Here is a 26,212-nt window from a genome sequence, read left to right on the forward strand (position 1 = left end):
AAAGGGGCACCATCCTAGACTAACTATGCCTATTTATAGGCCACTCTCTCATTCATTCCTTACAGCTGATTCATTCAGTCCGTCACCCCTTCTCTCCAGCCTCTCCACTACCCTCACACCCTTCACGAGGACATTGTGGTTCATGGTTCGTGACTGTCTTCATCATCTTCCTTGTGCTACAGCACCGTTGTTCCATTGTATCGCATTCACTCCATGATTCGGAACTTCATCATTCCATTCATCAGAGTTTTTTCTCTCTTCTCTTCTCTTCTCCATGTTTGCCAAGTTCACTCCGTGTTCCTCCCCGCAAACCCTACTATCTCGCTAGTACAACCCTCTTCACGCAGTTTGGAGCTGATTCCAGCCAGGCGACTGTTGTTCCTGTGTAGACCTGCTGTCGTACAGCCTGCCACATCATCACAGTCTTGTTGCCTGCGTTTTTAGTCTTTCTGCCTTTTAGTCTTTCTCTCTCCTACAGGCTGTCCTGTCTTTCATTTTTAGTCTCTCTCTCTCTTGCAAGCTGTCCTGTCTACGTTTTTAGTCTTTCTCTCACCTGTTGCCTGCGTTTTTGTCTCTCTCTCTCCTCACCTGCGTTTTTCTACTGGTTGCAACCTCTTACTACTGGTTGCATCCTTCTCCCACTAGCAACTCACTTCCAGCCCTTCCATTGCTCTCCCACCCCTTTAGGCGGACATTGCAGTTCGTGGTTCATGGTGGCTAACCTCTTCCTTCTTCAGCAAGGCACATTAGTATCCATGGCTTCTTTACCAACAGATGACCCAACTTCTGGGTACTCCTACTCTGGCATCACCGGACACACCACTGATGCTTCCCGACTTCGACCTTTGCTCCCACCCCCCAGAGTACATGCGTCTTCCACCAGGCACTCCTTGTGTCACCTCTCGTTTCTAGGCCACAGAGATTATTCTGCATCGGCTATCAGAGTACTATGCTCAAGGCAATAAGACGCAGATGATGCGCACTAAGTCCTTTCGAGCACATGGAGGATCAATTGGCACTACAACCTCCTGGAGATCATCGCAATGCCAGCAGCAGCCTTCTCCCACTTATTTTCACATACAGTGGCTTCCACAACCTACGGATCTGCAGTTCGCTCCATTGAGAGACAGTGGTTGGTTTGATACCGTCTCCTCATCAATCTGCTCCTTCGAGAGACAATGGCTGCTAGACTCCTTCCTCTTCTTCGACTACCCAGTCCGCTCCACTGAGAGACAACAACCGTTACCCATCTCTTGCTCATTCTGAGGCCCACCTTTCCCCACCCTCGACTACTCAGGTTCGAGAGGCTATCTCTGGGAGCTCTTCGGCACCCCAGATACCTTCTTCAGCACGATTGATGGCACTTCCTTCGTCATCAGACATTTCAGAGTTCGTGATTCATGAGTTTTTGGATTACCTATCTACTTTATAAGGAGATTCAGAGGGGGATGTTATTTCTTTGCCCTCACAAAAGGCATCTACTTCTTCTTCAACTTCAGCGGGAGCCCCTCCACCTCCCACCTCAGAGGGGAAACCTACTCCACATGAAGTTCTTCACCCATCCTCTACTTTCTTGGGGTGGCTCTCTTCGACCAGTCATCTCTTCAACTCATACCCAGGATCTTCAAGTACCACCTAGATCGGGACCTCGGAGGTTCAGCCGCAACTTGGTGACGAGGCCTTCGTATTTCTTCCAGCATGGATGCACTGAGCTAGTGGCTTCTCTCCCGAGATTGAGTTTCCAGTTCTCAAGTTCACTCTGTCTACTGTTCTTTACTACAGGTTCCCTTTTCAGTGGAAATTTTGGATCTTAGGGATCCTCTACATCTTCCTCCTTTCTCTTCTTGCATTCGTCTCTTGGTCAGCATAGAGCCGCCTCCCGAGATCGAGTATGGGCATATCCTTATGGTTCTCGGCACCACACAAAGTCCGACATTCCTCCTATGCATTGCATGTTTTCATCATCTTTGTACTAGGGCTCTTGGGCAAGTGAACAATTTTCCCACGAGGGACACTGTCCAAGTGGCACCTGCTACATGAGCATTCTTCAGCATGTAGCATTGCATCTCCACCTCACTCTTCTCTTGTTCCCCTTTTTGGGCCTGAGATGGGGTATTGAGAAACCCTTCACCTGCAGTTTGCGTTTTGCGTTAAGGGTTTGCAACCCCAAAAAGGGGTGTCATCCTAGACTAATTGTGCCTATTTATAGGCCACTCTCCCATTCATTCCTTACGGCTGATTCATTCAGTCTGTCACCTCTTCTCTCTAGCCTCTCCACTACCCTCATACCCTTCAAGAGGACATTGCGGTTCGTGGTTTGTGGCTGTCTTCATCATCTTCCTTGTGCTACGGCACCCTTGTTCCCTTGTATCCCATTCACTCCATGATTCGGAACTTCATCATTCCATTCATCACATTTTTTTCTCTCTTCTCTTCTCTTCTCCGTGTTTGCCGAGTTCACTCCGTGTTCCTCCCCGCAAACCCTACTGTCTCACCGGTACGTCATCTTTTAACAATGTTGTCTTGGCCGCTGGGACCTGTGCATGATCCCCTATCAGAATCAAATCATCAACATACAACACAAACAACACACGACCAACCTCGGAAGTGTGCACATAAAGTTGCGGATCAGCTATGGAGCACCAATATCCCAACTTTGATTGAAGAAACGAGTTACTCTTCTTCTTTCATACACGCGGAGCCTGCTTGAGGCCATATAAGGCCTTCTTTAACTAGTAAACTTTCCCAACCGAGGATCCAAAGCCAGGAGGCTGCTCAACATAGATCTCCTCCTACCAGACACCATTGAGAAAGGTCGACTTCAAATCCACCTGATAGACAAGCCATCTCCTATGGCAAGCCAAGGCAAGAATAGCTTGAATAGTCGCCATACAAGCAGTGGGGGCAAAAGTATCATGGAAGTCAATGCCTGGGCGCTGAGCAACACCTTTAGCACAACAAGGCACGCCTTGTGCTTGTCCAAAGAACCATCGCTAAGATACTTATTCTTGAAGACCCACTTGACGCCAATCACCTTCTTGTGAGAGGGATAAGGCACAAGGGACCAAGTGCCATTCCTCTCAATAGCCTCCAACTCGATTTCCATAGCCTTCCGCTAATGATCAGACTGCAAAGCCCCCTTCACGGAAGTGGGCTCTCGATCCTGCATAACACGGATCACGAAATAATAGTTATAGTAAACAAGCTCCGTAGAATGTACCTGATTCCTCCGTGACCTCCACGGTCCATCCTACGGTTCCCACTTCTCAGTGACCCCCTCAATCCCTAAATCTTAGAGTGTGTTAGAGCCCAACGAGGAGGAGGCTAGACCTCTCCCCATCACTCTCCATCTACGAAAGACTCGGGAACATCCACCAACGGAAGCTCCACTGGGGTGGCCAGTGGAAGGGAAGACTCTGAATCACAAGAAGAATCTCCATCAAGAGGCTTTGGCTCAAAAGGAACTATCTCGGGAGCCCAACTCTCCCCTGGATCTCCAAGGACGGGGTACTCCTCACCCCCCTCTGTGGCCCGAACTTCCACTAACTGTACATGTCAGCTCGTGTAGACATCCCACTTGACGAGATCAAACAGACGATAACCTTGGGACTGGGAGCTGTAGCCAACAAAAACCTTTCATCGGGAAGCCGCCTCAAACTTGTCACGCTGCATCTTCGTGATGTGCACATAGGCGTCACACCCAAAGATCCAGAAATAAGAGACATAAGGCTTAGTCCCAAAGTAAGCCTCAAAAGGTGTCATCCTATCAATGGCCGAAGTGGGAGATCGATTGAGGATGTAAATTGTAGTAGCCACGGCCTTGGCCCACAGAAACTGAGGTGTGAGTCAGTGCTCCATCATGGTGCACACCATCTCGATCACACTTCTGTTCTTTTGCTCCAAAATGCCATTCTCTTGAGGAGTGTTGGTGTTAGCAAACTCCTGGTGAATGCCCTTATCTGCACAAAAACGAGCAAACTCATTAGGCATAAATTCACCGCCCTTGTCTGAACACAAGGTCTTCACTCATCGGCCAAATCAGTTCTTCTCAAAGAGAAGCCAATCCTTGAAGTGAGAGAAAGCCTCCGACTTCAATGTCAAGAAATAGGCCCAGGTTATCTTGTTGTAGTCATCTACTATCAACATAAGATACGAGCTCCCCTTCAGGGACTCGGTCCTCATCGGGCCACAAAGATTCGTAGATACAAGCTCCATAGGTAAAGTAGACCGCCTCGAAGATTTGTTGGGAATCACATCCCGATGCAATTTCCCACGAATGCAAGAGACACATGGCTGATGGCTCACCACTATGTCGGGCAAACAATGGACAAATTATCCTCGCAACGCCTTCTGAAGGTACTCATAGTTCAAGTGTCCAAACCGAGCATGCCATAACTCGGTCTATGTCTGAGAGGTAAAAAGAAGAGGGGTAAGAGCTGTAGAAGACTTCAATTTCTAGATGCCATTCTCCTCATACCCTGCAAAGAAAACCTTCCTCGATCCATGATCAAGGACTCAAACATCATCACTATCAAACTCCACCAAGAGGCCAAGAGAACAAATCTTATGGACCAAAAGCAAATGATACCCCAAGCCTTGCACATGCAACACCTCGGAAGTCTGGGTACCACAACGTCCATCTGAAATCAGCTGCATCTCAGCCCGCGCAGCAATAGACACAGAAGAGTTGTCTCCAATGAGAATCTACTCACGCGAAGGTCACAAATGGGCAACACCAACAGGAGAAGGAGTCATGTGTCGTGAGGCACCCCTGTCCATAATCCACTCTCAAGCCTGAGGAGCTGTGATCGCAGCATCAAAAGTCTTTGGTGTAGAGTCCTCAATGACCGCTAAATGTAGAAAAGCAGCTGATGAGGATGCAGCCACCACTCCAGAATCCTTCGAGACCTTCTTCTTGGTGTCCTTCTTATCTTAGTCGAGGCAATCCTTCTTCCAATGACCGGTATTACCACAAATATGACAAGTGGATTCCTTCTCCTTGTCCTTCTTGGATTTATTGTCCTTCTTCTTCTTCTTTTGGTCCTTCCCCTTTTTCTAAGAGGCTTGACCAACCAAAGCCTCCGATTAGGAAGCATTCTGTCTCTTGAACTATTCCCCTTGGTCCAAGACCATAGGAACTAGATCTTTCCACCGAAGAGTCAACTCCCGCCTTAATGCAATAAGAGCGGAATAAAAGGTATCGAATCGTGGCGGCAACTGGAACAATAAAGTGATCGCCATGTCGTCGGAGGAAATAGGCTTCCCCGCATTTTGAACTTGCATCTGAAGCTACCGAAGCTTGTTGATGTGTTCCCGAGCGAAGAAGACATTCACGAACAAGGTCCGTATTTGCACCTGCACAGAAACCCACTTCATCAGGGTTATCCGGTTATACATCTGGTCAAGCTCCATCCATATCTCTCGAGCCACTATCAAGTGCTCGATGTGAGCTACCGTGACTGTAGTACAAGACAGAAAAAGAAAAGAACGAATCTTGGCATTCAATTTATCTCAATGAGACTGGGCCTTGGTCAACTCCGCGCGAGCATTGGAAGAGAGTTTGGACTCATCTCTAATCGAGGGCCTGTTAATCTCCTCAATCACAAGCTCTGTCAAATCATAAGACTCCAGAATGGCTAACATCATCACCCCCCAAATGCGGTAATTGTCACCATCAAGCTTCTGATCTAATGGAAGAGCCTATAGGACAGACACCTTCCTATCCATGATCGACTAAAACTCCAAATCAGTCTCTACAGACATGTTCACCTACAATGCTTGCACAAACGCAAAACCAGCCCCCTCTGATTGTGTAAACGGAGCCTGCTAGGGCTCTTTCCTCTGCTTCTTGAACCTTCTTCAACTGCCGGAGGCGATGAAAAGGTAAAATCTGTAGTGGAAGGCCTAAAACATAGCCTTCCTTCCCTTCGAACAACAATAACCTGCAACAAGTTCACCAGTTGGACTCCTTTTTCGCATGCTCATACTCACTTCAGCCATGTTTCGATGCACAGCCCTCTCGCTCGCCCTCGAATGCTGAAAATACAACCTTGTATCGCACTGAAATCTCCTCTTCAGGTAGGTTCTTCAATCAGTCAATCCAATTTCACCACTCTGATACCATGTCAGAGCACAACAATGCGGAAGTGTAGGACAAAGACTCAGAGAGAGTGAACATAGAGAGGAGAGAGAGAGAGAGAGAGAGAGAGGAGATAGTGAAACGCAGAAAATCTGCAGTGTAGTATGCTGTATAGGAGTGCAGAAATATGCACGGGTGCAGAGAAAATATCTGCGTTTGTCTCCGCCTTGAGGACCTCGATCTCCGTCAGCCCACATGCCGTCAGTCATAGCAGGCTGTCTTTGTCAGATCTCAAGATCCAAAATATCTCCAAGTGCTGGACCAGTCTGCTATAAATAGCAAAAAATATCACAAAAAATAGACAGAATCAAGTCGGTTGCATTTAATGCAGCCGACTTCCCACTGCACAGAAAACCTGGCCGATTGCAGAAATATCCTATCCGATTGCTGCTATGCCCCATGGCACCTGCGCCTTTTGACGTGGCTCCTCTGCGTTGTCCGTACTACTGACGTGGCACTTTGCTGTCTAGGAAATGACTCTCTAACAGATCGCACTTGTTGGTACTCTGGTCGCATGCCACTGGTGCCCGCCGGTCCTCTAGTCACCCGCTCGCTCGCGCCCGCTGATGCTCTTCGCTTCTACTCGACTTGTGCTGCACATGTCATTTTTTTCTTCAGGTCAACTTGTGCTGGTCATTTTTCCTTGAGCTCGACCTGTGTTGGTTGCTCTTTCTTGAGCTCGACTTGCTGCACAGTATCTAATCTGCCACACTTGTCCTGTCCTACGACTTGTGACACTCATGGATGGCGCAAACAATGTAACCAAAAGCTCTAATTCCAATTTGAAGTGAGCGATGTGTAGTGATGCAATGTCCGGAGATGAAAATGTCAGGTAGAGAGCAAAACGTGAGCAAGAGTAGAGAGTGAGAGTCAAAGAGAGAGATGCACAATGTTTTTGGGTACAATTTTGTGTGTGTACCTCTTTAGGTTTAAGATAGATATAAATGAAAGTACAAATGTGCTAAGAGTGTGTTCACACCCGTGCACATATAAAAGGCACGATGGCCCTTTATTCCCAACAGTTTCTACAAATTTTAGGTGTTGTACCTTTGCTACCCACACCCCGTTTGCAAAGGACATCTTAGTTCAAGCTGCTCCCTACTGATTGCATCCATCTAGGGCCTTGTTTCTAGACTCCATCTCCTTCATCCAGCTGTCACTTGTTGATCTAGTCACCTTCCACATTGTGTTTGCTACCAAGCGTCTTCGCCAATTGTCTCGCGTCTCCATCAGTGCTGCATTTGCATCATCTGGGCCATCAAGAGCAATCGCCTTCAGCCAAGACTGGTTGCCATTAGCGCGGAGCTTGCGTTTGATATTCTATCCTCCTAAAGCTCTTCTGCACTATCACCCTTCATCCTACTACTTGCATTTGCACTCCTCTTCAGTCGCCCAATTTTTCTCTCCTTAGGTACTTGAGTTTTTTAGTTCTTTCTCTCTCCTCACTCCCCATCTACATCAAATCCAAGTTCCATAGTTGCATTTGCTAGTTCTCGACCCTCATAGACTACCTTCCTACATTTTGGGATCCGTTCGAACTACGACACACTCTCCAACTCATTACCTCCACCTTGGTCTTTAAGACACAAGAGTTCGAGGTTCAATATTCATTCACTGCACAATGTGTTTGCTGCATGAGCACTATATATTCAATAGACATTCACTTCAGTATTCTTTGTGTTCATTGTCCCTTATTTTCCCCAAACTATTATTGTGTTCTATCACTTTGTGCTTTGTCATACGATTGGCTTTGTGTTTTTTGTGTTCAGAGCATTTCTTCACAACCATTCCTTTTATCATCCCCTAGGAGCATAGATTACTCAATAGGACAAACACTAATTGAAACCCACACTTGATGCTAGATCAAATCAAAGGTTAAAAGCCTTCCCAAAAAAAAAAAAAAGAGTCAATTGTGATTCCATCCGCCTTTGCACATCTTGGTAGGCCACTGGGCAGCCAACAGGCATCCTTTATTCGATGCCATGATCTCTTAAGGGTGATCACTTGGACTCCCTTGGAAAGATTATCATCGCTTTGTGATCTAGGTAGGCCACTGGCAGCAGACATGCACCCTTTGTCCAATGCCTCAACTACGCTTGGGCTATTATAGTCCCTTTCTAGTTCAAGTTTTGTGTCTACGAGGGGTTGTTGAGCTAAAATGCATTGTATGCTGATTAGCAATTTAAAAAGGCCCCAATACAAGCTTAATTAATTAAATTACCAAACTTTCACTAAAAAGAAGTACATTCCTAGAGAGTGTCTATGCCCTATAAGCTAAACCCTAATTTGGGGGAGGTCATCCATCTATAAATAGACAGGCTTCTCTCCACTCAGCCTGTTCCTGTTTTGCAGATTGCTAGTGTACTACTGTGTTGTCCACACCCTGTTTTCGCAGGATATCTCAATTCGAGCTGCTATTTGCTGCTGTCTACTGCTGCCGTTGGACTTTGTCAGCTGTCACCAGCCTGCCATGTGGCCTGCAGTCCCTGCATCTGCTGTTTCTAGTGTCACCATGAGCTGCCATGTGGACTGCAGCCTGCATTTTGCTGATTTGACCTGCCATACAGCTGCACCATCATCACTAAGTGCTTTGTTTGCTGTTTTCTGCACTGCCTAACTCCGTTTGTCACCAATCCAGCCCCTACTGCTGTGTTTTCTCAAAAAGAAAGACTTATCCAGTTCTTTTTCTCCACACGCTTGCTTGCGGGCAGTGCTAGAAGTGTCTTCTCCAGCTCCTCTATAAAATGTGCCATCAATATCTGCTCATCCTGTTTGTAACCACACTTCTAGTGCTCTACCATATTATCTCTCTATCCCTCCCATATCTCAGAGGCCTAGTAGTGGATTGTAGCAAAGTTGTGCAGCAATGTTCTGTGGCCACATGTCTGGCCTCCAAAGGGCCCTGTGCGATGGATGCATCAGCACTTCTGAGTCTCTAAGCACCATATCTAGAGTGTTTTGGCGATCCGATCTGATTTGGCCACGCGTCAATCTCTGCTCTGGCAATGTGCATACTCTAAACAGTCCATCAACATTCAAGCCATCACTCCTTCTCCCTCTACATACTCCTTCACATCTCACCATAAGCCTTTCCAATAGAAACTCTTGTGCACTTTGTCAAAAGTCTTAAAGAGACCAAGATGACTAGCCAAGGGCAAAGAATGCATCTCTTGAAGGACTTTCAGCCTAAAACTGCTTTTAGGAATCAAATAGACCTTTCCTTTGTACCATAAAAAGTCCATTATGCCACAAGGTTTGGATATTCTTCATTTACCCCTTGCTGTAATTTTTGCATTATTGTGGCAAGATGCTCCTCCATCATATATTCCTCTTATATGTCATTTATCCAATCTTTATATATAGTGGAGATGGTGGATACATTACATGCCAACATCCTAGAAAGCGCGTCTGCCACTACATTGTCTTTTCCAACCGTGTATGCTATCTCAAAATCACATGATTGAAGAGTTGCCAACCACCTTCTCTAGCAGCTCTCCTTCTCTAGAAGGCCCTCTCTCCTCCTCATGGCCTTCTCCCTAAAGAAGGAATTGACCTCCTATAGGCTCTTGTCCAAGTCACTAGCTACTCATCCAACTGAGAAGGGTCTAGATCTCCAAATCTGTGCAAATGTCCCTCAAAGATCGTCCTCATAGAACAGGTGCTCTGGAATCCTGACATTGGAGAGCAGTTCTCTGCGCCCTTCAAAGAGAAGTAGCTGAACCGGTGAGTGGTTGAGAGAGTCACGCCAAATATAAAATAATGCCTATTAGGCCACCCCTATCACAAGCCTGGTCATCCACATAGAATCGATCGATCTAAGAGAAAGTCATGGCTCTTGCTACCCTATCTCTCCTAGAGAACTAGAGCAAGATTGTGGACCTGCCAGACACTGTTATGAACAATGGATCTTGGCCACTAATCTGAAATAAGAGCTCCTCCCAGGCAACCAACTCTCCTCCTCTAATAGCTTCTTTGCATCTACCTCTCCTATCTTCTAAGCCTCCACCATATTAAAGTCACCCCCAGACCCCTACTATCCAACGATCGACCTATGGTAAAGACTAACTACGGGTAGTCTAAACTCTCTTGTCCCGCTTGCCATTCGGAATAGATGACCAACAAACCAATAAACAACTCCTCCACTCTTACAAAGACCCACATGGCTCTCCTTGGAGCCATGAAATCCCATCCCTATAATATTGGATCCACTGCTCCCCAACACATACACATACTCAACAATGTATCTTTGTGACTCCCCAAAGCTACTTCCCAATAGATGTGACTCTAGCCTAGCAATAACTTCCCACAACATTGGGATATCCTCTCTACCAAGAGATGGTGCTCCCACAACATAAGAAAATCAACCAATCCTCCCACTATGCTCTCTGAAAATATTGCCTCAAGAACTTAGGCCCTGCCTAAAGTGTCATCCTCCAAAAGCTTGGACATTCTATAACAGTATCTTCATGGGGTGCATATAATCTCTTAGACCAACATAGCTCTATAACCCACACTTGTCTCAGCTACCTCCTCGCATACACCCTCTTGCCGGTCCTCTCCGCTAGCTCTACTATAGGATGTAATGGGGAAAAGTCCTCAAAGTATGCGTCCAAGTCCTCTACCTCCTACTCACTCTCCTAGCTCTCCTCAACTTCCTCCACCTATTGGGAGTGGGTACCTAAGATGGATGAACTCTAGGATCTCTACCTTGTGAGCAAGGAGTCTCAAAGACGGTGGTGGGTCTGCGACCAAGAGCATCTCCTAAGGTGGTTCCTAGTGTCATTTCCTTTGTGGGTCGTGTCGTGTCTACCTGTGGCACTGCTACAATCAAGGGTTGTGGAATCTCTAGCCCTTGAGAAACCAAAGGAGTGTCTGTGGTAGCCATAGGAGGCTGAGGTGGCAGTGCACAGGCTGGTGGTCTGAGGTCCCTAACCACTTTCCATCGTCCCTCCACCTACCTCTATAGCTCCCCTCCCATCACCTGCGTTATCTTCCATTCCTACTCCCATCCAACGCCCTCAATGATGAAGCACAATAGCATGCAGGAGCTGATTTTAGCAGCATTATTTTTTGTCTCAGAACAGATCAGATTTGTTCCTTCTTTCTCCACATTTTGTGTCTCCCTCTTTGTGTTCATGATTTGCTTTCATTGCTCACTCTCACAACATTATCATACAACCTAGTTCAAAGGTGTTGTCAAAAATCAACGTACCAGCGAGAAAGTAGGGTTTGCGAGGAGAAACACAGAGTGAACTCGGTAAACATTGAGAAGAAAAGAGAAGAGAAGAGAAGAGAGAAGAAACTCTGATGAATGGATTGATGAAGATCTGAATCATGGAGTGAATGTGATACAAGGGAACAAGGGTGCTATAGCATAAGGAAGATGAAGACAACCACGAACCACAATGTCCTCTTGAAGGGGTGTGAGGATAGTGGAGAGACTGGAGAGAAGAGGTGACGAACTGAATGAATCAACCGTGTAGAATGAGTGACTGAGGCAGCCTATAAATAGGCAAGAGACTGTCTAGGGTGGCGCTCATAGGGAGGGCATCAGCTGTCTAGGGTGGAGCCATACTGTGGGCGCCCAGTTCCTTTTTTGGGCTGTCCATTGTGAAACCCTAAATGCAAAACAGAACCCTTAATGCAAAACTACACATGAAGGGTTTCTCAACACCCCCTCTCAGGCCCAAAAAGGGGAACAAGAGAAGAGTGAGGTGGAGATGCAATGCTAAGGCTGAAGTATGCTCGTGCAGCAAGTGCCACTTGGGCAGTGTCCCTTGTGGGGAAATTATTCACTTGCCCAAGCGCCCTAGTACAAAGATGATGAAATCATGTAATGCATAGGAGGAATGTCAGACTTTGTGTGGTGCCGAGAACCATAAGGATTTGCCCGTACTCGATCTCGGGAGTTGGCTCCATGCTAACCAAGGGACGAAGAAGATCCACCTTGTGGTCAGAGAATACCACTTGAAAGGAGACCTTTGAAGATAGTCAGGAGACTGGATGAGCTGTAGAACCCGAAACTCAACCTCGGGAGAGAAGCCACTGGCTCTATGACTCCATGCTGGAGGGCATACGAAGGCCTAGCCACCAAGTCACTGCTAAAGACCCAAGGGGCCCAATCTAGGTAGATCTTCGAGATCCTGGGCATCAATAGGTGAGATGACCGCTGGAAGGAAGCCACCCCATCCAAGGGTAGAAAATGAAGATAAAAAGCCTCTGCCAAGGTGTGCGAAGGATTGAGGGGTGGGTGGGGAACCCCTTTGAAATTGGAGGACTAGGAGCCCCCTCTAAAGTCGCAGTAGATGTAGATGCCCTCTCAGAGAGCAAAGAAGGATCATCCCCCCCCTCTGAGGTAGATAGAGAATCCAAAAACTCATGGATCACGGACTCCGAAATGTCTGAGGATGAAGAAAGTGTTGTCAGTCGTGCCGAAGATGGTATCTGGGGTGGTGAAGAATCCCAGAGGTGGCCTCTCGAACTTGAGTAGGCGAGGGTGAAGGGTGGGGCTCAAACTGAGCAATGAGTGGATAACAGTCGCTACTGCTCAATGGAGCGAACCGGGAAGCCGATGAAGAGAAAGGAGTCGAGCAACCACTGTCTCTCGAAGGAGCAGACTGACAAGAAGATGGTAACAAACAATCATTGTCACTCGATGGAGCGGACTGAAAAAACCACGGGCCGAGGTAGCCACTGTACCCGAAAATGGGTGGGAGAAGACTACCGCTGGTATTGTGAGGATTTCCAGAAGGTCGTAGCACCAATCAACCCTCCATGTGCTCCAAAGGGCTTAGTACGCATCGGATGCGTCTTATTGCCTTGAGCATAGTATTCTGATAGCCAATGCAAAATGATCTCTATGGCCTAGAGAGGAGAGGTGGCATGGGAAGTGCCAGGTGGAAGACGCATATACTCTGCGCGGGTAGGAAGCAAAGGTCGAAGTCGACAAGCATCGGTGGTGTGACCATTCTTGCCGCAATAGGAACACCCAGTAGACTGGTCATCTGTTGGGGAAGAAGCCATGGGTACCAGTGTGCCTTGCTGGAAAGAGGTGGAAGAGATCAGCCACGAGCCACGAACTGTAATGTCCACCTCAAGAGGTGTAAGGGTAGTGTGAAGCATGCACCGCAATGTCCACCACAAGGGGTGGGAGGGCAATGGATGGGCTAAAAGTGAGCTGCCACCAACAAGGAGGAGCTGCCAGCTACAAACACAACTTGCAACAGTCAGGGATGAGCTACTGGCAGTCAGGGAGGAGCGCCAACTGTCAAACGAAGAGTAGATTGATGGTCAGAGAGGGAGAAGGTTAGTGCCAAATGTTGCCTGGCTAGAACGCAGGCTGAAAAGGCAAGGGGAGGTGCTGTCGAGTTGTAGAGAATAGCCACCAGCAAACTAGATGAGCTGCCAAGTTGCAGAGAACAACCGCCAGTAGTCTAGCTGAGCCACCAGCAGCAAAGAACAGCCACCAACAGCAAGGAGGAGCCGCCAACACTCTGGCTGAGTCACCAACAACACAAGAAGGTGGAGGCGGCAATAGCAGCCCTGAAGGCAGGCTGGAAAACAGCAAATGCAGGAGGGAGCAACCACCAGTTAGGATATTGATACAACGGAAAAATAAGAGAAGTAGATGCTGAACCCGCCACCGGTGTTTGCCTTCACTGGAGTGGATGGAGGATCTTTGCCACTATTTGAGTAGATCCAACTCTGATACCATGTCAAAAGATGACGTACCAGCAAGATAGTAGGGTTTACAGGGAAGAACACGGAGTGAACTCGGTAAACATTGAGAAGAGAAGAGAAGAGAAAAAAAAACTCTGATGAATGGAATGATGAAGATCTAAATCATGGAGTGAATGTGATACAAGGGAACAAGGGTGCCGTAGCACAAGGAAGATGATGAAGACAGCCACGAACCACGAACCGCAATGGGGTGTGAGGGTAGTGGAGAGACTGGAGAAAAGAGGTGACGAACTGAATAAATCAGCCATGTAGAATGAGTGACAGAGGCAGCCTATAAATAGGCAAGAGACTGTCTAGGGTGGTGCCCGGAGGGAGGGCGTCAGCTGTCTAGGGTGGCGCCATATTGTGGGCACCCAGTCCCTTTTTTGGTTTGTCCACTGTGAAACCCTAAATGCAAAACACAACCCTAAATGCAAAACGCAAAACGCAAAACTATGGGTGAAGGGTTTCTCAACAGGTGTCATGTGGAAATAGATCCGAATTGTGAGAGCAAATCCTTACTTGTGCAGCTCATTGTCAAGGATACAAGGAGACTAGAGACCATTACGTCTACTCTTGAATGACCAAGACAACCTAGCATACTGTGGAAATTTCAGCAGATTAGGGCTGGAGATCTTAGGAATGATTTCACGAGAGATTTACAACTGCCATTATATGAGCCTACAGATCTGTATCATCCTACCTTCACTAGTTAGCCCCAACCTCAGTTGAGGAAAAGATGGGGCAGCATTCAATTATCACTTGAGGCTAGAATCTGGTCATAGCCTGAGGTGGTTGGTGTTGGAGGGGGGTTGTGGGGGATTTTCCCATAGGTTCCTTCCACAATCAGAGAGTGGTTTGCCTTTCCCGATTAATGGGGTGATATTCACTCATCAGACACGCTGACTTTAAGGCCTCCAGGGATCTAGCGCCATGACAGAGATAGTCGTGGAGCAACTGCTCCCTGAGTGAGAACAGTTATAGATGCTGCTCAAGACTTGGATTGTTCTCTTTTTCAGAGGAGACGATCTTGCTTGAGGTGATTGCAGCCAACAAACAGAGAGCATCTCCATTCACAAAACAAAGGAAGACTTTAATGGATCACCACTTCGCTTAAATGCAGGATAATTTGGCATTTACTTCCTGCACAACCAGGTGGTCTCTACATTTTTTGTTGACTCAGCCTCCAATGAAAGGACCTTATCACTTTATGCTGAAAGTTCTGATATATAGTTGCATCCATGAGCAATGGAGGTGAAATTACATTACAAAACCTGATGTGGTTGTGACTTTTATAGCATGTGTTTTCCATTCTCCAGTCCTTTTGGTTTGCAACGTTTAGTGGAATTTGCTTTCATCAGGACATCACACCAGAAATTACCACGACAAGACAGAACCTGACCCTATTTTCTGACATTTCATATTTTTTAATGCTCAAAAATTTCGGTTTCTTTAGACTGTTTCACAAGCACATCCTTCGAGTCAAACTCACTTTGCTGAATTTAATGTCTGGTATTCCTTCTTGAGGTACAGCATCTCCCAAGGCATCCCCTAGTTCCTGGTTTTCATTCATAACTCAATTTAGTGACCAGAAAAAATGTAACAATGTGAAAATGACCAGGAAAGTGCATACCAGTGCAATGGCTTTACGATTGATATAAGATGGAAGAACCTCCATCTCAGCCAGGTCTTGAACAAAGTTTCTCCAATCTGCATTTACTATATGAGCAACACAAGCAACCATTGCCAGCTGATGATGTCTCTCCATGCGACAAATCAGACCAAAGTCCAGAAAACTGTAATGTCATGTTATCATTGTTAAATCACCCATATGGTTTATCACTAACCTACATTGAAAGACTAAAAACTCGAAGAAGAACACGTGTCTAGTAATCAAAACTTGCAAGGCCCCTAGTACAATAGGAGCTCGTGTTATATTTTGCAGTCTACTGTAAAATTTGGGCTGAAAGCTGCACAATTTTCAGCATATTCAAGTTTCAAATTCACCTCTAAGGTGGATATATTACCAGATCCACATAACACAGGAGGACTAAAACATTTCACTTTACTAATAAAGAGAAACAGTAAACCAAATGCCAGAAAGACAGTTCATGGTTTCTTCTTTTCAGGGACAGTAAAAATTCCTCGGAAAATATCATCACAGAATGGAACTTATTCAAACCTGTGAGATATTAGGAACACACATAACCATGACTCTCTCCTCTTTTTACTGTTCCACTTCAGGCAGGCTGAGAATTTTGAAGTAGAATGAGAAGTTGGGACACAGATCTCTGCTACTTATTTAGAAGCACAACAGAAACTTAGCATATGACTTGAAGCATCTTGTTCCCAGCAATGATCTAACCACTTGCATCCTCCTTGTCACTCAACTAGAGCCTTGTCACTTCTCTGCATCTTTTACTACTTTCTTCTTCCCTCCTTGTTGGCATTTCTTGTCTCCCCAGAGAACTACTCCCTTCTTCCTCCCCTTTCTCCCTTTTTGCTCTGCTCTTCCAATCATCCAATCAACTTAGGATTGCCTTGGTCCATTCCTACCAGAGATCCAAACATATAGAGAAGCCACCTGAGACACCCATAGGCATGGCCACCTCAAACACCCCCTAGACTCAGTGGATGATCACCAGCTTCTTTACAACTAATCCAATATTTGCAGATTGAAGGGAAAGGAAGGGAAAAGGAGTGTTTGATTCTCAAGCAATCAGCACAAATTATGCCCATGTCCTCCGATGGATCAGCAGGTGCCAGTTATTTTTCCCCATGGCAATTGGCATTTTGGCTGGCTGACTGCATTTGTTGACTCTCCAGAATGCTGGTCGACCTCATCCAAGTCTTTGGCTGTTTATAGCTGGGCTCCCTCCTCCTCAATCCTATTCGTCAGCATACTCTATTACTTGCAAGTCCTATTGGAGAGAGAGCTAATGACAATGCCCATTCAGCCAGTGACTCACTGTTGTATTTGACTATCTCATGCCTTGGTATATGGATTCCATTTCCTCAGCATTCTTTTGAGTTCTCTCTTTGCAGTGTTTCCTTTCTCTTTGTTCTCTTGTGTTGTGCAGCCTATTTCAACAGTTTCACATGCTTCCATCGTTGCACCCACTTTTGACATGGTATCTAACATCCGTGTTAGACCTTAGAGTGCTGTTTTTCTGCTGTTGCAGGTCTGCCAACTGCTATTGCTGATCATCTATGCATGCTGCCTAGACAACACCGGTTTGCTGCAAAATCGCTCGTTTTTCAGCCCCTACTGCCTGAGGTTTGATCTCAGCTGTCTACATTTTTATCTATGCATTATTTTACTGCTGTACAGCCTCCATTTAATGTTGTTACTGACTGTGTTTTGTGCAAGCTGTGCGACGGTTTTTTCAGCCTCTTTTGACTATGTTTGGTCAGATTTTCCCTGTTTCAGCAGTTGTTTTTGTGATCAGCTGCCTCTGCATTGCATGTGAACTCTTGCCAATGCAATCTCTATTGTATTTTGGCTCTACTCTCTCTTTGTTTCTCTTCTTTGCTTTATCTTCTCATTCTATCCTCTCAAAATCACGCCTCCATGCTACTCAACTAACAATAGATTTCATGGTCTTAATTACCTAACCTAGAGTGCTATATGAAAGCATGGTTTGTACAAAAGCAATTACAATACATGGTTTCACAAGCTATTGTGTAGCCCTGGACTCCAACTCCTCTTCCACATAATTGGGACCATGACAACTATGAGGAAGTCGTGCTTAGCCGAGAAATGATGCTCAAGCCTCATGTGTATTCTGCCCTTCTCCAATGTATTTCTAAAGAGGTTCTAACCACTGGTCACCTCCTGCAGGATAGCTTCCAAGGTGTGGGAGAAGCTACAAATGTTGTACAAGGCTCCATTGACAATGCGAGCTATGAACCTCTATGGTCAGCTCCAACAAATGAAGTTCAAGCCTAAAGATACTATCCAGTCTTTCTTGCTTTGCGTTACACAAATACACGATCAACTTGGACACATGCAGTAGTGCAATACATGCTTCCAAAGGCTCATCTTGTAGGGATTGCTACAAGCTCCTTCTAGAGTTTGATGGAGTTTCCATTGCTTTACGAGCCCAAACATCATCAACACTAGTGAGCTTCACTCATATGGCCTTTAGGGTACTTGAGCATGAGGCATCCTTGAGGTTACAAGGGCGGCTTCCATCTCAACACTCCTCCTCCTACTACTTTCCGGTGTTAGTAATGTGGCCATCCCTCACGACTCTCCAATGCCAAAGAGGGAGTGTGAGAGGTGGTGAGGTGGGGCAGATGTGCCTCATCTATATAAGTATATTGGTACACAGGATCCAAAGAGGCATATTCATTGACACATCAACCAAAGTCTGGCAAGTTTTGAAAACCTAAAGCTGGGATTGACACCCATGTTAATGATGAGTTGTTTGACAGACAACAGGATCGGTTCCTGGTCCAAGCTCACATGAGGGGACACTTTGACAGCAATGAAACACTCCTTGCAACTAGTCTCAAAAATACATGTGCCTTCAAATAGACATCAGATAACTCACTCATCCCTCTCCCTTCTGCTCCCGTTCCCTTTAAAGTTCACAACAATAGATTGTCCTTTAACTGAGTTATCTTGACCATTTTGATCCAATCCAGTAAAAATGAGAGGAATGGAGCTGATCTGGCACAAGAAAAACTTAGCAGGTGATGACAAGAGTTGTTGGTCACAATGCAAGGTATATAGGAGATGAACCCCTCATGGCTTGATGTGGGTGGCAGCACATGTGAAGCAGTTATGAGTAGGTCTAAGAGATAGGTTCATGATAGCAGACAAATGCACCAGGACCTCTTTGATATCATAGGTGCAATAACCATGGATTAACCGCCAGTTGACATGTAGCTAGAGACTTGCTTGTTGATGAAGATTGTTGGACACTTTGGCAGACAGAGAACCTGCTAATGCCATTAACAACGGATGCCTCTTCTCCTCTCTCTCTCTTTTTCTTCAGCCTGAGAGGAGTTGAGTTTGAATTTCCATGTATTGAAGAACAGAAATAATAAGAATAGAAACGGCCTTTGCATGTCTGAAGATCCACTCTAGTACCGTATGTGGATGGTGGTAGCTCCTCCCCCAAATTCTAGCAGTTTCTTTTTCAGCTCAAATCATTCAATTGCTTTGTATTGATTTTGCTTTTTGAATTCCTTGCCAGAAGTGAATTTGAGGTACCTTCATTCAGTGCAATTGCATGCCCCATTCACAAGCCTTCTACTAAGCTTTATTCATGCCGTGCCCAAACAAGCCTTCTAATTAGCACTTGGTTGTCTCTTAATGAGCATGAGAGGTTATGAAAATGTTATGTTCATAATCAAACTTAACAAACCTCATTATGGAATGTTTGCCAATACCAACTGTACAAGGAACTTGTCCAAGGGAGAGCTAAAAGTACCATAACTCCATCACACGGCAGGTCTAACCAACAGAGTGCTAGTGGGAAGATTTTCTGAGTATTGCAACAGGAGAATTTTTTAAAGTGAACAAGCTGGCAACATTCTTTGCTGATTTCACCATTGTACAGGTAAAGATTGTCCAAACACCTGCTTCCAAAGCAATTAGAATAGTCTCCACATGCTTCTTATTTCCCACCATAAAGAATGTGGTTGTGCTTGTAACTCTCATAAAATTTAAGGCTGATTCCTTTAAGCTGACAATTGACCTAACCTAGTCTTGGAACTGGTCACTACAACAGCATGAACATAAAAAGAAAGGCAAAACTTACATCATTTTTCCATCCTGCTTATAAAGTAAATTTCCTGGATGCGGATCTGCATGTAGAAGGCCAGTATCAAGCAGCTGGACTAGAGATGCCTCAACTCCTTTATTCACCTGCAGATAATAACCACAAGAGTTTGATTGCACAGGATCTCTACGTGAAAAACATTTTGCAGAAATGATATAAAGGCCTTGCGAATCTGATCTTCTATAGTCATAAAGTTTCAAGCTCACTTTCGAAAGGTGCTAGCAATCAAGTATCAAACATTGTACCAATGAAAAAAGTCTTCTTTTTGCTTCCATTTGCTGGCCCCTTGAGCAGATTTCTCCATTAGAAGTTACCCCTCCTGCAATCTGCAGTAGTTCAGCAGGTCGATCCCCATCTATCCATTCCATTGTCAAAACCCTTTTTGTTGAAAGGGTTGTGATCACATTTGGTACCCCCAGAAAAGCTAACTTTGAATGTGCTGCCTGTTATTATCAAAAAGATCAGAGAGGAACTCAAGGATAGTGAAGACACAAAACAGAGTAGCATTCAAATATATGAGTATCATACGTGAGCATCAATGTACCCCATATTAGCTCTTTCCCAAACTTCATTTTGAGTCTAATGCACCCATCCTACCATCATTTTCTCAAATCAAGACATTATTTACTGTATAGCAACTCTAAACATAGATCTCCCCATGTCAAGACCCTTTAAACCTTTGCCTGCATGTACCTCATAACTCTCTTCCCCCATTGACCACATGCTCCTTTTTGCCATCAAAATATACTTAATTATTTTAATTTCCCAATGGATATGAGCTCAAGTGACCCTACACTTCGAAAAAACCTATCTAAAGATAAAACTACGATCTTGAAAGACGTAGGGTGCACAACCCCCAAGCATACCATTCTATTAAATCACTGTCTTATGATCTTTTTTCCCAGCCATCTATAATCCATAACCAGTATTTCATCTGGTAATAAATTAGTTCATCCTTTATGAGAATTGAAATTCTCAAAGTAAGGAAAGAGAGATTTCCACAAGAGGCTCCCAAATCTGTGTACATGCCTACACCAAATGCAATCTAAAAGCATAATGACATTATAATGGATTATGAACAGTCATGCAACCACAAAAGAGGCAATACAAACTTAATCATCACTCTATCTGCCCACCTAGCATCGTTTTTTGTAATCTAATGACTACCCTAGTTGTAAGCCACTTATTTAATTAACCCACTGAGCTAGGCTCAAATCTCCCCTTATCTATACCTTGAGAGGGCAACTTGTATTCTCCTTTGTGGGCCAAGTTGGTCAACTGGCATAATAGCATAAGTGGATGACAAGATCCAAGGAATGCGCTTATTTTTTCATTTTCATCGGGAGCATGTTCTCATACTGCAAGGATTAGGGACTATTCCAAGGAGCTCTTAGGCAAAGCTGGTCTGATTGGTATACCAAATTGTATACATGTGGTTGGAGGCATGGGAAGGGCTAGGTGCCCTGCTGTAAGGTTGGCCATTGGCTTTCAAATGGAGCTTGCATGCTGATTAGACAAGAAAATGGCATATCCTGTGTGTTGGCAAAATGTGTGTTATATCACAAGTTTCAAACAATGTTTCATGTCACAAGTCTCAAAAAATCAGATTTTGTAGAACCAGTATGCATATGACTAATGGAAACATTGTCCATGACAAAGGTAACATAGAGAAACTCTGATGAGCAAGTCAAACCTGGAATTCATTAGCATTGGCAGCTTCTCTGGTATAATCAAGCTCGCCAAACAGGCCCTGTCCTAGTTCATCTGCATATAGTTTAAGGTCACTCCTCCTCTTTGCTATTTCCCGAAGTGCAGCCAGCTGTACATTGCAGATATAAAAATGAACTCAAGACTCTGAGCACTTGCTTGATGAAGCGGATGAGATTGCACAAATGAGGTACTGCCTTTGGTCATTATCACTGTATATAATAGCATAAAAACAGTGGAAGAACATTCACTGACCCCTATACGCAAGATATAAATATCCAGCGCAATTGAATGCAGAAGGTTGGGACGCTGTACTTTGACAGCAATATCCAAACCATCAATTGTTCTCCCTTTATATACCTATGAGGAGTTGCATCACACAAATAGCTTACAACCAAAGTTATGTCAAACCTTCTAAGATAAAACTAACCATTTCAAGAATAGCTTACCTGACCAAATGAGGCAGCTGCAACCGGATACTCTGAAAGAAATTGAAAAACTTCATTTAAAGGTTTCCCAAGTTCTTCCTCAATTATTGCAAAAGCTTTTTGACTTGGAAAAGGAGCCAAGCTGTCTTGAAGCTCTGATAAAATCTAAAATACACCAAATTAATGGCATCAGTAAAGTCATCATTTCTCACTTTGGTGTGTGCCCATCAAGATGGATTTGGCATGCTAAAAAGAAAGTAAACCTTAGACACATCTGATCCCACCAAGTCTGGCCTGGTTGCAAGAGATTGACCAACTGTATTGCAGGGAAAGTACACAAAAGTAAGAGATCCTGCACTACATAACAAAAACCACCAACTGCTGCTCCCCAAAAAAAATGACTAAAAGCTTGAGAACATTGATAAATACGAGGTTGGAGTAGCAAGTGACCTTTAATGAAAGTAGGCCCAAGCTTGACCAAGGCTCCCTTTAAAAGTTCTGCACCCCTTGCCCTTGCAAATGTTTCAGCATTTGAAGTAGCCATTGTGCTCGCTCTCATAGCCTTCTCTATCTCCAGCTGGACTATGACCAATCCAAATACTGCAGAAACCTTAAAACATGATTGCTTCATTAGACCAGGTGACAACTCATATAAGTGTGACAATATAAATATAAAAGCTACTTGTCAAACAACTACTTTTTTACAGCCGCCATTCTTCTGACAAGCCAATACAATCATGGCAGCCTCAACCCTTAGATAAGCAAGCGCAAGATTAAGAATCAAAAGTCTTGGCAACTTTCACATGCTTGATTGATCAGTCTGTAGTTTAATTGAGAACAAATGTAAATATTCTGCAGAATAACAATTTGAAAAATCTGCTACCTACAGTTCCACTGTGGAATAACAATTGGGGAGTGCTCACAAGTTCAACTGAAGAACCATTGTAGCAGGATTTTCAGAATTCATGACCAAGTTGTATAAATGAGTGTACTGATATCATTTTCTCTCTAAGAAGATCTATATGAAGTTCAAGACATGTAAACCGGGTATATGACCCAACTTCCTACAAGAAGTCCCTTTAGAAATTGCCCAAGGCTGCATAAGACAAAGTGCCTTTCGATCCTAATATACCTATGGATGACATTGTAGACCACAGGCTGTAGAAGGAAAAAAGAAATTGGAATGTGTAAACAGTGATAATGTTTCCACCCTGTTTATATGTCTTGAGATTGCATGACATAGGATAACCATCCAGTTGAGTGGTGAAGATACACTTAGACATCAGTGTGATAGTTATGGCCACTAGAATTTGTCTAAGATAGCTTTGTTGCGGAACCTGTAATAAATATCCCAATGTGATTTGAGCCAAATGGCACTTTCTCTTCAATTGAGTGGAAGGTGCATCTTCATTTGAGAAAGTGGTAATGTTAAGAGCTATGACCACTTAAACAAAATATCCTTCTGAATGATCTTGCAAGAAAAGCTAGCAATCAGTACAAATCACTTCTCATTCAGCCTTTGTGGGTGGGCTACATTTGCTTGATCAAATCAAGCACTGGCATCTGTAACGGTACCAGACAATGGTATAGATAATCATAGCTTTGAACAGGTATGACACAAATGTTTCCGATAGACTATCTACACTTTTGGCTAGGATAAATCAGTGAAACAAGAGACTTCAAGCTTTATTTTATGTTTCTAAGTGTGTACATTCGTAACTTTGTGAAACACATCCAAAAAAGAAGGTAGTATTTTACTACTTCATTGTTCTCCAGACACAAATTTCCTACTTTTTAAAAATGTTCATCGTCTCACTGACAAAGCTGCATGCTGCAAACAGTTTGTCAGTGTTTTGCAGAAGATATTACCTATTGAAATCCAGTTTGGTTCAATGACACTACCAAAATGACCCACCCATGCCAAAAATATGCTGAATGATTGTAAATCTAAATTGAGTCACCAATTCTGAAAACAAATTTTCAGACTTCTAGTTAGCATAAATGAACATAGAATTCTAGAAGATCCTCAACAAGACCCACTGGATTATTATAGAAATAGCACTTTCTGTGAACTCCACAGATTGAGCATCCAGTATATATAGTATCAACATAAACTTAGTATTCCAAGTAATTTGACACTCCTGCCTGTTGAGCTCAGATTGTCCACCGGATTGCCATAATTATCCATGCTGCTAGAAGCCTACAGGCAGCTTGTATGCCTAGCATACAGGCTAAAATTATCTTTTATATGTATGTGGACAGCTTCTAGGGTTACCCTACACAAATCCTCAACACCAATGCTCAACCTATTCGTGGCGCAGACAGCCTGCAGACAGCTCCCTGCCCTAAGTCCACCACCTACTATGTTAGTACCCAAAATACACTACTAGGTTTTACCATGTGTTTATCATATGCATGTACCCTTAGAAGGCATTGATTTATCTTCACATTAGCCTAAGGTTTGAAAAGGCACACACTGGAGGAGTTAGTCATGGAAAGGAAGTTAAGGAAAGAGAAGAGTTCTTGTCCATTATTCTCTCCTTGTCTCATTATGACAAAATCCTTTTTGGAAGTCAATGACAAGATATTCAAGCCTGCACTTTCTCTTTGCTATCTATGATGTTACCCAAATCTTTGTACCATTTTCCTAAATTCTTGTTCAAGAAATCTATGGGCCAAATTATGAGTCTTTGTATATATTCCAATTTTTTGCATTGGTTAGTGTTCTTATTTGTGTTGTATGATAGAGTTGGCCAATATATAAGTTTATGAATGATGGATCTCTCATTGTGTCTGGGGTCTGCAAACTTAAAGCCTACAAGTGGATTGTAGAAGTTGCCCTTAGGCTACAGGCAGGTTATACTTTCAAAATGAGCTGCCCTATATGTGGCATGTGAGCCAGAAACAAGCAAAAGACATGGGGCAGTCACTCTTGTCATATTACCTATCACTGCAGCTGTAATGTGCTCCCTTTTCATCAATTCTCTCAAAGAGACTTTCATGATCTCACTTTCCCTCTTTTGGCTCACATCTCCAGCAAGTTTTTTCTCTTTTTTACTGTAGGGAAGCCCCTACACCTGGATTATTATAGATTCCATCAACCAGCTCACCTCACTTACCCACGGCAGCTACCAGCTCACCTCACTTGCCCATGGCATTTCCTTATTGACCCTCCCTGGCAGGACCTTTAGCTGATACAAACAAGTAAGATATAGCCAGAAGATGATACGGTCTTACAAGCCATGGATCCTTCTATCTTAGTGGCTGACGTTTTTTTCATGCCTTGACATGCTTGACACTAGATTTGGTCAGCCAACTCATCTCACTTACCCAAGGCATTTCCTTATGGACCCTCCCTGGTAGAACCTCTAGCTGATACAAACAAGATAGATCCAGTTAAAGATATGGTTACGTACCATAGATCCTTCCATCCCATATTCATCTGCACCAGCAAGCCTAATGAGACCTTACCCTCAAACCTTCTTCATGAACCCTTGCTTAAATCCTTCCTCCTTTCAAACTTTATACTGCTGAAATGAGGACATGCTAGTGCCATTTTCTACCTGAATCATATAACTGTCTAACTTCATGCCTCCCTTCCAAAACAGAAAAATACCTTTACCAAGGGCCTAAAATGATCATCGAAGGCAAATAGACTGTATGATAGCAGACCTCCCTTTTCTCAAGTTGGTGGCTAGCATTTTTTTAATACCTCGACATGCTACACACATCATAGTTCCAAAATCTGTCTGGTTTTTGGTTGATCTTGTTGCAAACTTCACTTGGATAAAACAATGATAAACAGCACAGCGATAAGGCTTGTTTCCTTCCATGTTCTCGATTATTGTTGGCTACTTGGCTATCAATTTACCACCACCCCTGGTATTGTGTAAAGAGCCACATGTTTAAAGGATGCAATAGATACCACAGAAATGAAACCAAAAGCATGAGTGTGCTTTTTCTATTGATTTCTTACCTGAAAGAGACGAAACATCACCACATGAGGTCGTCTACTGTAATATGCTGCAATCTTATCTGGATTATAGTATGGCTCCAGTGGAATCTGCCATGAGGTAAGCCAAGCTAAGGCATTGATGAAGTACCCTTTGAAAGTCCTTGCATCTGCTTCCAGCAGATCAAAGCCTGACAATCCTGAAACCATGTCAAACATAATTGAAAGTTATTATCTGGTACATAGATTTAAAGTTCTCTGATAAAGATGCATAGTTCTCAGAAGAGCTAGGAGAATGAAGAAGCACAGATGCAATGTTTTCCTCACTCTTCTGCAGTTCAATGTTAGCAGCAGATCCGTCTCTAATAATCACAAGTTTCCATGCCTTAACTGAATTAACTTGAGGACCTACTTTCTTGTCCCAAATTTCCCCACTCTTGCAAGCCAAACTGTAACTGAATTCACCAAAGAGAGT

General features: G+C 44.2%; 1 protein-coding gene across 3 annotated transcripts in view; it reads right to left on the minus strand.

Annotated features, from left to right (window-relative positions):
- ATATH8 (Protein kinase superfamily protein) overlaps nt 1–26,212 on the minus strand; it is a 173,563-nt gene that overhangs the window by 130,781 nt on the left and 16,570 nt on the right. For all 3 annotated transcript variants that reach the window (XM_087689212.1, XM_087689211.1, XM_087689213.1), the window contains exons 4-13: nt 25,762–25,937; nt 22,236–22,395; nt 22,049–22,101; nt 21,807–21,950; nt 21,613–21,717; nt 21,344–21,469; nt 19,896–20,093; nt 19,630–19,736; nt 15,492–15,654; nt 15,351–15,416 (exon numbers count right to left, since the gene is read on the minus strand). In XM_087689212.1, coding sequence (XP_087545338.1) covers nt 15,351–15,416; nt 15,492–15,654; nt 19,630–19,736; nt 19,896–20,093; nt 21,344–21,469; nt 21,613–21,717; nt 21,807–21,950; nt 22,049–22,101; nt 22,236–22,395; nt 25,762–25,937 — 1,298 coding nt within the window. The remainder of the gene's footprint in view (nt 1–15,350; nt 15,417–15,491; nt 15,655–19,629; nt 19,737–19,895; nt 20,094–21,343; nt 21,470–21,612; nt 21,718–21,806; nt 21,951–22,048; nt 22,102–22,235; nt 22,396–25,761; nt 25,938–26,212) is intronic.

This window comes from Lygodium microphyllum, chromosome 12, assembly GCF_053477565.2.
Source record: "Lygodium microphyllum isolate KBCC chromosome 12, Lygodium_microphyllum_v1.1.10, whole genome shotgun sequence".
Taxonomy (NCBI): Eukaryota; Viridiplantae; Streptophyta; class Polypodiopsida; order Schizaeales; family Lygodiaceae; genus Lygodium; species Lygodium microphyllum.